General features: G+C 54.3%; 2 protein-coding genes across 2 annotated transcripts in view; one reads left to right on the top strand and one right to left on the bottom strand.

Moving 5' to 3' along the window:
- MTIF3 (mitochondrial translational initiation factor 3) overlaps window positions 1-10,633 on the top strand; it is a 206,601-nt gene that overhangs the window by 11,401 nt on the left and 184,567 nt on the right. The window lies entirely within an intron of this gene.
- PDX1 (pancreatic and duodenal homeobox 1) lies at window positions 5,476-10,070 on the bottom strand. The gene is made up of 2 exons (XM_052671451.1): window positions 9,591-10,070; window positions 5,476-7,501 (listed from the first exon to the last, which is right to left on the bottom strand). The coding sequence occupies exons 1-2, from the start codon at window positions 9,979-9,981 to the stop codon at window positions 7,197-7,199; spliced, it is 696 nt and encodes a 231-aa protein (XP_052527411.1). The 5' UTR covers window positions 9,982-10,070; the 3' UTR covers window positions 5,476-7,196.

Below are 10,633 nucleotides of genomic sequence, written 5' to 3'. Positions count from 1 at the left end.
TGCCTTATCTCCAGCATTATTCCTTTTGGGAGGGGATGCTCCAGCCATGGGACCTCCCTTCCTCCTCCGGCAAACAGCAAGCTCTCAGCACTTCAGACTGATGTTCGTTGTGCTCCAAAGCTCAAACACTGTGAGCTGGGAGCATGGTTCTTGTGCCTGCACCTTGAGACAGGGCTCAGGGTTCACAAGGTCCCAGTCCTGCCCTTGTTGCATCTCACGTGGAAGATAGGCAGCACCCAGACACCAGAGTCCTCAGCATTCAAAGGCATTTGGGTTCCCAAATTGAGATGAAATCAAGGGGTGGTAGAATTTGATCTGAGGAAATGTGTAAAATTAGTGAATATGGGATGGAATTTGCACAGGACTTGGTAAAAATCACCTCCCACCAGCAATGCCAAAGAGCTTTTATTCTAGCTTAAAATAAAAAAATTGCTGCCATATATGAAACATAAACCTCAATAATTGAAGAAAATTCAATCCACTGCTCTTCTTGGTACGGTAAATATGGTATGTGGTTTCTGCAGCAAAAATGCTCATATTTTGATCTTCTCTGATTCTCACCATTGTGCCTATATGCACCTCTACATGGATAGGCAACCACAGGGAGCTGAAGTGAGGTCTCTAAAAACATCTTGCACAACCATTCCCCGGAATGCAGTGACTCAGAAGAAAAGGTGACTTTCTCTTATCAGAAGCGTATTCCTTCCTCCAGGACTTAAACACGATTCCCAGCAATGACACAACTACAAAACTGCAGCACTGCTTCAGAACCACTACTTAGTTTTTGTCATTCTTTTGGAAGCTCCCATCGCAGCTCCAAAGGTGTTTTCCATCCTCATGAGCACGATCTCTGCTGGTGGCTCTGCCGGTAGAACATGCCCTGCATTATCTCCTTGCCTGTGGACATGCTGCTGGCCTGGGGCAGGAGGATGGCCCTTGGTACCGCTTCAACCACAGCCACCCCCTATTCTGTGCTGCCCGTAGTCCTGTGGCCCCACACGGTTGAGCCAGCAGCACATGGCTGGATCACTGCAGCAGCGTTACACTTAGTTCAGCTCAGGAGCTCAGAGGCTCCTGGCACCGTCCCAGCACTGTCCCTACACCATGGCACCAGGAGGCAGCAGCCAGGAGCCAGGATTCACAAAGCCTTGCTGCAACATGGCATCTCTCCCAGTAGAGTCTTTCTAGAGGCATTCAGCTCTGATGATTGTTCCCTGCTTGCTGTGCCAGGGAAGGAAAGGGTGGGCTGTGTTCCTACAACTGTCTTATTTAATTACAATGTGCCAGGGGATATTTCTGGGTGCTGAGCTCAATCAGCTGGGCTAAGTAATTGTGCTATGGTGCACAGCCAGCCCTTGGCTTGAACCAACAATTTCTTGTCCAAGGAACTGCTGTTCACAGAGTCAGTGAACCCTGGAACAGGGTTTGGGTGCAGGCATCCTGTCCTGGGGGTAGCAGACAACTGTCTGCATATGAGGCTTTTGGTGACAGCCCTGGCGCTGAGGAGTGCTTTGAACCACCCTCTGCTCACTGCTGTGGGTGCAGGTTCAGATTTCCAAGTACCATTAGAATAATGTAAGTAAGCCAGTTCAGCAGTGGGGAGGCATAGGCAGAAGGCTTGGGGCTTTGGGAAGGTCTGGGATTACAGTTAGTCGTTCCCAGTCTGAAGGAGCATCTGGCCTTGGGCCCCATCCTATGCTGCTGCTCAGCAAATGCCTTTTATTCACTGCCTGCACCACTCAGCACTCCTGGCCATGCCACTTGCCTGCCCTCTCCACTTCTCCCTCTGTAACTGCTTGATGAAGAAATTCTGATCTGAGATTGGGGGTATCTGAGAATAAGAAAAAGAAAGGGGGGTAGGGAGGAAAGGAAAAGAGGCAAAATGGAGAAGTGAAAAAAAAAAAAAAAAAAAAAGGAAAAAAGAAGAAGAGAAGAAAGGGGAAGAAAAAGAAAGAAGAAAAAAAAAGAAAAAGAAAAAAAGAAAAGAAAAAGAAAAAGAAAAAGAAAAAAAAAAAAAAAAAAGGAAGGACTTCCGGCCGTGGCGCGGGGTTGTGCTGCGGGGCGCAGCCGGCAGGTGGCAGCATCGCCGCAGGAGGAGCCGGGAGGGACCGGATGATCTTCCCTTCCCCTTCCCCTTCCCCTTCCCCTTCCCCTTCCCCTTCCCCTTCCCCTTCCCCTTCCCCTTCCCCTTCCCCTTCCCCTTCCCCTTCCCCTTCCCCTTCCCTTCCCTTCCCTTCCCTCCCCTCCCCTCCCCTCCCCTCCCCTCCCCTCCCCTCCCCTCCCCTTCCCTTCCCTTCCCTTCCCTTCCCTTCCCTTCCCTTCCCTGGAAATGGGAACACTCTCACCATTACTGTGCTCTTTTGTTAAAATTTCTATAGAAATAAATTGGAGGCATTACTTTCAGAGCAATCTGCATAAAACAGCCCCAAGGAGCAGACCCTTCAAATGTCCCTGGCACTATCTGGAGAGCCCAGCTGGTGGCTATTTTAGTCCTACATACCTGCAGCTTCCCCTGTGGGAGCACCTAACACAACCCTTGTGTCAAACCCAGGGCTGGTGCCACCCCAGAGGTGAGCTATCCCACAGAGCCAGGTGAAGGTTTCCCAAGGAACTATTGCTGCTCCCAGCATCTTATTGCCAGGGCTTGGCTGGCCGAGCATCTCCTCAGGTGTGTGGTTCACTGCACATCCCAGAGCCGAGCAGAGAGGGTGGGATGAAAGCAAGCATGGGAGTAAATGGGATTTTGCTGGAGCGAGACATAAATCTGTCACCCAGCTGGAGCGTTATCTCCCGCACCTCTGCAGTTTTCCTGATGATTTCCAGTGCCTGCATCCAAACCAATTGGGATGACATTTTCCAGGTGTGGTGAGGCAGCTTTGTGAGAAGCTTTGCCAAAAACATCTTTACAGAGAGTCGTGGGCAACTGCAGTGGCTGATGTGACCAGGGAACAAGCCGTGCACCCAATAGGGTTCAACACCAGCCCAGTGAAACCCACAGAAATGGCAATTCTCTGCTGGAATCCCATCACTTTCCCTTAGTTCATGGACCAGGAAAGCTGTGGAGGTGGGAGAGCCAACTCCCTTGCATCGCAAAGGGACTAAGCTTCAGCAGGAGAGGTGCAAGCTGCAATTAATTAGCAGCTCGCTAAAACACACAGAGCACAGGTTTCTGTTAGGCGACTTTCTCCCTCCGTGCAGAGCCGCATTCCGGGTTAATGAGCTCATTGGCACCGCAGTCCCATAGCAGCAGAGCTCCTGGCACAGCATCACCTACCTTTCTCTTCACTTCCTCAGCAAATGCCTCTCTGGTTTCTCCACCATGGCAAACAACTCCCGTCTCTCTTTCCTCTCCTTCATCCCTCCTGCTCACAGCTGCCAGCCTTCCTTATCCTCACTCTCACCCTCATCCTCACTGCTTTCCTTCCAAGCCAGCCCGGTGCACAGCCCCTCCCACTGCCCCAGAGCAGTCAGACCTCGTTCTATCTACAGTTAAACTGTCTCACTAAGGGGCCGTGGGTTGAATATTACTAAACTCTCAGTGAAGAAACGGTAGATTTGATGCCTTCAAAGCAGAGGGGGTTATCCCCAGTTCTTTCTTTTTTTTTCTTTCTTTCTTCTGATTTCCATTCTTGGGATTAAAAAAAAAAAAAAAAAAAAAATCCAGCCTATATCATGAAGGACAAAAAATCAGATCTGGCCGTTCTGCTAGCTTATCTCGGGCAATGCCACCTCCTGCAGTCTCACCTTTGGCCAAATACTGACTCACCAGCAGGGAGAGAAAAGCAGAGGCTGACAGCCCAGCACAGTGCTGGGTGCTGTTCTGGGAGGGAAAGATGCATGTTTGGAACTAGGTGGACCCGAGCAGCCGTGCTGAGGGGAGGTGGTACAAGACTGTGTGCCATGCTACAGAGCAGCACAGTCCTTCCTTCTGCCCGTGCTCCAGGCAGGTGGCTGTTTTTCCCTGCAGAAGGGTTCAAATGCAAGGAAGCAGTGCTCAAACATGAGCCAGGACTGGGTGTTTCTGCCCTGCCTCAGCCCTGGTCCTGGCACAGCCTCGTCTGCTGGCATGAGCCCTGGTGTGTTCCCTTTTCCCCAGAGTGTTCCTACCCGGCCTTGTTGAGAAGGAAGGGACAAGGAGGAGCTGAGCTCTTTGCATCTGGTCCACCTCTGCCATGAAACAAAGCCCTGCAACCCCTTCACTGTCAGTGCTTTCATAGGTATTGACACCTGCTTGGGATGCTTCTGCTCGTGGCCAGATCCTCCAGCTCACCCTCCAGCTTCCTCACTCCCACTGTATTTTTGGATCATTTGTGATGGCTATGGCTGTTTCCAAAGGAACCTGCCTCCTGTGGGTACTGGCAAGTGGAGCCAGATTGAGGGCTCCTGGGAAGGTGATGTCCCACTGGAGGGCATGCAGTTCGCAGCAGCCCTGCCACAGCCTCCCCTGCTTGCAGTTCTGCTGCTGGAGCAAGGCAGAAGGCAATGAGTGTCAGGCCAAACAGCAGAGGAACCACGTGCATGGGCTTCCTGCTCCACAGCCAGGCTGCCCAGCGATGACTCAGCCCTGCAGTACGCTGCGAGGGAGGCACTGAACTTCTTTCCTCCATCTGGATGCACGCTGAGCTCCCAGGTGCACCTGGGTGTAGAGGAGCTGAGGATCTGGACAGCACGTGGTGAAGGAAAGGAGGTGGGGAAGGGCAGAGAGCAGGGGAAGCTGCAGCTGCACATGCATCCCACTTTGCTGCCCCGTTCCTCGTGCACGCAGTCAATGTGGTGCATGGGCACATGGCTGTGCCAGGTGCTGGAAGCCCCAGGGAGGGATCAGCTATGGGTGAAGGAAAGTCAGTGATATCCATTGCTTCCAGCAAGAGAGATGCAGAGCTTTCCACAGTTCGTTGTCCTCCCTAGGCATTAAGAGGCCATTGTTGTAGATCTGTGGGCAGCCATACCCAGTGGTATTCCTGCTCACAAGGCAAGAAATGTGCATAGCCCCAAACCCAGAGCTCAACTCCTCAGCTCCCAACCATTGTCCATGCTGATGGCTGCAGGGCTGGCACCCTCCAAGCACTACAGCCCTCCTGAGCGCTGTGTCCCCTCTCAGCCACCATCTGCCTCATCTATGGCAGCAGCAGTGAGCACAACAAGGGAGATGGCGGTGGAAAAACTTTCACACCTTGTGTTAAATCGCCTATTTTGGGTCTGATTTATGGCATCATTATTCATCTGTGGCAGCAGCAACCCACACAGAGCAATGGCTGGAAGAGCTGAGTACTGCTGAAAAGGAAATAAATAACAGCCAAACCTTCCATCTCCTACCTCCTGCCTGCTCGGCGTGGTGCTGGGATTGTCATACATTTACCTCTGCATGGCCCCTGAGCTGTCCAGACTCAACTAACACTATAAATATATATAGGTGCATTTGTAAGAAAGATGGATAGGAAAAAAAGGAAGTGCCAAACCCATCAGCGATGTCAATTCTTTAAAGAAAAAGATTTTATTCAATACAACTAAATCATGCAGAGCTGGTTCTACTTTCACTTGTAGAAATACTTTGGCCTCATGGTCAGGTGGAGCAAACTCAGCACAGTTCAGAAAGTCTCCATCGTTACAGCAGTGCGCGGAGAAAACTGAAACCAAGTGTGTTGTACTGGGAAAAGGAGGGGCGCATCTCTGCTGCCACATCTGCTGCTCATCCAGCAAAACGCTCCATAGGGATCTTAGTACAAAACCCCAACCCTCAGTATGAAGGATCATCTGTTAGCAGCTGGATCTATTTTCATAGGGGCTCCCTGAATGCAACTTCGATGTAGCCAGCACAGAAGGCATTTGGAAATTGCTCCGGGGGTGTTTCTAGTGGCAAACTGATGTGAAATTAATGATGAGAAGAAGTGCTGATGTTTAAAATGGTCCCCGCAAAGTCTGGGCGGCTTTAGTCGTGTTGCTCTGCTGGGTTTGGTTCTTCAGCAGAACGGCTTTATTGGTAGATCGCTCGTAGAATCATTAGCAGAGTTCTCACTCGTTGATGGTATTTGAATGACTGAAGAGATCCAGGCCTGGTGCTGCACTTCCCGTGCAACGCAAAAGGAAAAAGTCCAGGAACGTCCCTGTTTGTGCACACATGTTAATGCCCCAGGCAAAGAAAAGCAGCAGAACGACATCCGCAGGGCCGGTGCCCACCGTGAAAAGAGCCGCCTTCCTCCCATCGAATTCAATTTCCAGCGCTGTTTTAGGAACCGTTCATTTCTCCTTCACGAAATCCCCGTCCGTGTCGCTGTCGGCATAGGTAAGATTTTCCTCAGCGGCTGAGGAACGATGGAGAAACGTCACTTTTCCCCGCTCTGAACCGCTTCTCTTGGGTTCCAAAAGAAGCCCCAAACAGCCCCGAACCCCTCCGGGACGTAACGCGTTGTCCGCAGAGAAAACAAAACCGCGCAGCGCCGAGCGCGGAGCCGCGCAAGAAAGAAATGGAGCTGTGGAGACTTCTGAAAGACGTCCGGAGGTCGGGAGGCAGTGAAGAAGGGAAGGAGTTTTTCCTCCGAAGGAAACTTTCCCCTCTTGCCGCTGCCATCGACCCCTGCGGCGAGACCCTGGCAGCAGCGCGGCCCCGCACCGTCGGTACTCGACGGCCGCCTGTGTGCCCGGTGTCACTGGGGAGAGAAATCTTCCAAATCCTGCCCGCGGGAAGCTCGGGCTTTTTTATTTTTATTTTTATTTTACTTTTATTTTTATTTTCTTCTCTCTCTCTTTTTTTTTTTTTTAATTTCCCCCTCCCCCCCTTTCTTTTTTCTTTCCCTTTCCCAAAGTCGGAAGAAAACGAAACAAACCAAATTGCCAAAGAACCGAGCACGAGTCCGATTTCTTTTGAAAGTCCCCTGCAGAACCGGTGCCGCGGAGCCCCTCAGAGCGGCGGGGCGGCCCGCAGAGCCCCTCGCCCGGCTCCGCTCCCCTTCCTGCGCTGCCCGCTCCACTCTCCCGGGGCCGCTGCCGCCGTCGGTGTCGGCCATCCGCGATCCGCCTCCCCCGGGACACCGCAGTCCCGGCCCCGCACGCCTCTTCGGCTCGGGGAGTTCCGGGGGGAGAGGCACCGCGGATCCTCCGAGAAAGAAGCCCCAAGCTCTGCCCCGGGGCCCCGAGGATCCCTCTGCTGTCCGGGGGCGAGGCCGGGACCGAGCTGGAGGGGTTGGTGGAGGCCGCAGTCACGGCTGCAGATCCTCTTTGCCCTGCAGCTTCCCGGAGGACACCACGCAGTCCTGCTCGGGATCAGCGCTGTTGGCTGTCCCCCTCTTTTTGTCTTCTTCTTTCTTCCATTTCATCCGCCGGTTCTGGAACCAGATCTTGATGTGTCTCTCGGTCAGGTTCAGCATGACGGCCAGCTCCACCCGCCGAGGCCGGGAGATGTACTTGTTGAAGAGAAACTCCTTCTCCAACTCCAGAAGCTGCGCTCTCGTGTAGGCCGTCCGCGTCCTCTTGTTTTCCTCCGGCTCCACCACGTAGGAGCTCCCTGCGGAGAGCCACTGTCAGCCCCGGCCGCGGCCGCCCCGTCGGGGAAGCGCAGGGGGAGACGAGAGGGCCGGGAACTGAAACCCCCCCTCCCCCGCTTCGGGCTGCACTACGCTGTGCGCCGCTCCCGCGGCCGCTGATGGTTCTTTTTGTAAACGTTTGGCCGAAGTATTCAGTGAATGGACGTGGAAATAAATCAATCCACTGAAGTAAATCGCCAGAAATGGTAAAAATAATTTATATTAAAAAAAAAAAAAAAGGGAAAAGGAAAAAAAAAAAAGAAAAAAAAGGAAAAGAAAAAAAATAGAATCAAGTTTTACCTCTCCATGGTAAATGAGTGGAGAAAAAAAAATAACAATACCCATATCTGCACAGGCTTCTTCCCTACCATAGGCAGTGGGGATGTGGGATGGGAGCACGGAGCCTCGTTTGGGGTCAGCAGGAGCGCCTGGCTTGGGAAGACCTTTGGTTCCGTGATTCTGGAAACGGTGACAGCAGCGACAACACCGTTCCCAGCACGGCCTCTGCTGTGTCCCGGAGGGGCCGGGAGCCGGAGGAGGTGTCATCGCGATGTCACCCGCACCCGGAGCCCCAGGGGACACCTCGGAGTGGTGGCAATGCGACCTCCGGGGCGTCGCGATTGAAACAGCTATTGGGTCACTTGGATGTGGAAAAGGCCGCCCAGCCTTTTGTTCCCGGGACACATCCGTATAAAAATACATAGAAATATAGAAAAATATGTAAAATATGTAAAAGTGTAGAGAAAAATTAAGTAAAAACGAACGTTTATCCGGTTAACATACAAGTTTGTATGTGCATGGGCATTAAGGAATCGCACTGTTGGGGTAAAGCAATCTAGCAGCACTGGAGGGGGAACCCCGCGGTCGGAATGTTTTGGGTCAGGATTTCAAGTGCTGACACCGGGGTTTGGCTGCGGGCACTCCACGGGCATGAGGGGCACGGTGTGGGGAGAGAGGTGATGGGTTCAGGCTGTGCCAGGGAAGGTTCGGATCGGATGTTAGGAAACACTTCCTCTCCAAACGAGGCGAGGCAGTGGCACAGCTGCCCAGGGAGGTGGTGCAGTCACCGTCCCTGGAGGTGTTCAGGAGCTGTGTGGATGCGGCACTGAGGGACGTGGTCAGTGGGCACGATGGGGGTGGGCTGATGGTTGGGCTTGGTGATTTTAAAGGTCTTTTCCAACTTTAATGTTTCAGAGTGTGGAGAGCTGTGCAGGTGTCTGCAGCTCATCCCCAGTGCCATGTGCTGCTCAGCGCTGACTGGACCCCCCCCCCCCCCCCCGGGGGGCAGTGGAGAAGGGTTTGGGACTTCAGAGAGGAAAGTTTTGTTTTGGCGAGGTTTTGATCATTCCTCGGATTTAACGGTGAAATAATAATATATATGTATATATATATATGCCTATATATATATATACACACACAGATATTTTGAGAATGCGACTTCCCAGACTATTTCATGGTGATTTCAACCCTCCAGTCCCTTTTCAACTGTCTATTTGAACAAAGCCATTAATATAATATTTGCCGTATAGGCGTGACAAAAGCGCAGGACACGATAACATTGTGCAGGCAGAGACAGAAATATTGTTCCGCAGCGGAACTTTCTGCCTCGATAGAGTTTCTTCCCCTCGCTGGCACCTCCGATTCGTTTGTGCATTGTTCCCCCTTCCCAGGGCTCTGTGTTGTAAAGGTGCGATCCCGATCGAGCTACCGCTGCGGGCTGCGGGGCGCCGGAGGCAGAGTGGGGGGGGGTTCCTCGTTGGGCTGCGGGGGCTGCCTCGTTCCCGCACGCCGCGGGATGGAGACCCCGCGAAAGCCCCCCGAGCTCCCCGACGGCGAGTCCTTGCGTGTCCCATCCCGACGAAAGGTTCGTCGAGGAAAGGGAATTCGCGGGGATCAACGCGGGGTTTGGCACCGCCATCCCTCCCCGACTGATGCGAACGGGACTTTAACCCGTGCAGGCTCAACCCGAAGGCGGGGACCCGACGGCAGCGGGATCGGAGGGCTGCGAGGGACCCCCACGATTGGAGCCCTTTCGGCTCCTTCCGAAAGGGAGGAGGCGGCGGGGCTTACCTGCCCACTGCCCCTTCCAGGCGTGCGACTTGGTGGACTTCATCCAGGCGAAAGGCACTTGCACCCGGGGTTCCTCCATCGCCCCCGGGTCCGCCCCGTCGGAGAAAGGCAGAGCGTCCTGGTGCGGGGGAGGAAGATGAGGGTGGTGGTGGTGGTGGTGATGCAGGTGGGAGACCCCGGCATCCTCGCTGATGGGGGGCACCTCGTAGGGCGAGATGTCCGAAGGGTTGCCCTGCTCCAGCGTCCCCAGAGAGCCGGGATACGGAGCCTGCTGCTGCCGGCCCACGTAGAGGCAGGCTGGGGGGCTGGGGCTGTAATCCTGCGCTCTCTGGAAAGCGCACGGCTCCTTGTAGAGCTGCGCCGAGGCGTAGTACTGCTCCTCGGTGTTCATGGCGGCAGGCCGGGGGGTCTTGCAGCTAGGGGCACATCGGGCTGCTCCCGCCGCCGGGATCCCTCTTTGACAGCTCGCCGCCCCGTCGGGCCCCGCCGCCCTGCCTGGCTCCCGCCGCCTCCCCATAGGCGCCGCACCCCCACGTGAGCCCTCCCGCAGCTCTCCGGGGCGGGGCGGGACCCATAAGAGGCCACCGGGGTGGCCCCGGCCTCACAGAACCGTTTTCCCCGTTTTCGCCCTGCTGGACAAATACATCTGACCCTACTCGATGAACCCCGGGGCTCCGGCGTGCGGGGTGACCCCAAAACCTACCGCGTGCCCTCCCTTTTAAACACGGGCTGCTCATCCCTTCCAGCAGATCCTTTACAGGAGGTGGCAAAAGGCTCCTGGGGGGCCTGCCTTCGGGGTGAGGTCGAGGCTTCTCGGGCAGGGATGTGGAGAAGGGAGTGGGAACTGCGGGGGACCCCAAGCAGCAGAGGCGCGCCAGAAGATCTCTGTGCCCCCTGCGCGGGGGATGCGGCCGTGGGGGACCACAATGCTATCGGCAGAGCGAGCGATAGGCAGCGGATTGTTTGCCGAAAGGGGAAATTTTGGAGCCTTCCCCGCGGTTCGGGCTGCAATGTGTTGACCCTCAGAGATAATGCGCTCCAAG

The sequence above is a fragment of the Tympanuchus pallidicinctus genome, unplaced genomic scaffold (assembly GCF_026119805.1).
Source record: "Tympanuchus pallidicinctus isolate F22 unplaced genomic scaffold, pur_lepc_1.0 scaffold11, whole genome shotgun sequence".
Lineage (NCBI taxonomy): Eukaryota > Metazoa > Chordata > Aves > Galliformes > Phasianidae > Tympanuchus > Tympanuchus pallidicinctus.
Note: the sequence above shows the minus strand (reverse complement) of the source record. Positions and strands in the feature narration are given on the sequence as shown.

What these genes read in the sequence shown, in the direction of transcription:
- PDX1 (XM_052671451.1), bottom strand. Translation starts at nt 9,981, where the DNA reads ATGAACACCGAGGAGCAGTACTACGCCTCGGCGCAGCTCTACAAGGAG. An exon ending in CTGGAAGGGGCAGTGGGCAG is followed by an intron (nt 7,502 to 9,590) that starts GTAAGCCCCGCC and finishes GGCTCTCCGCAG; the next exon opens with GGAGCTCCTACGTGGTGGAG.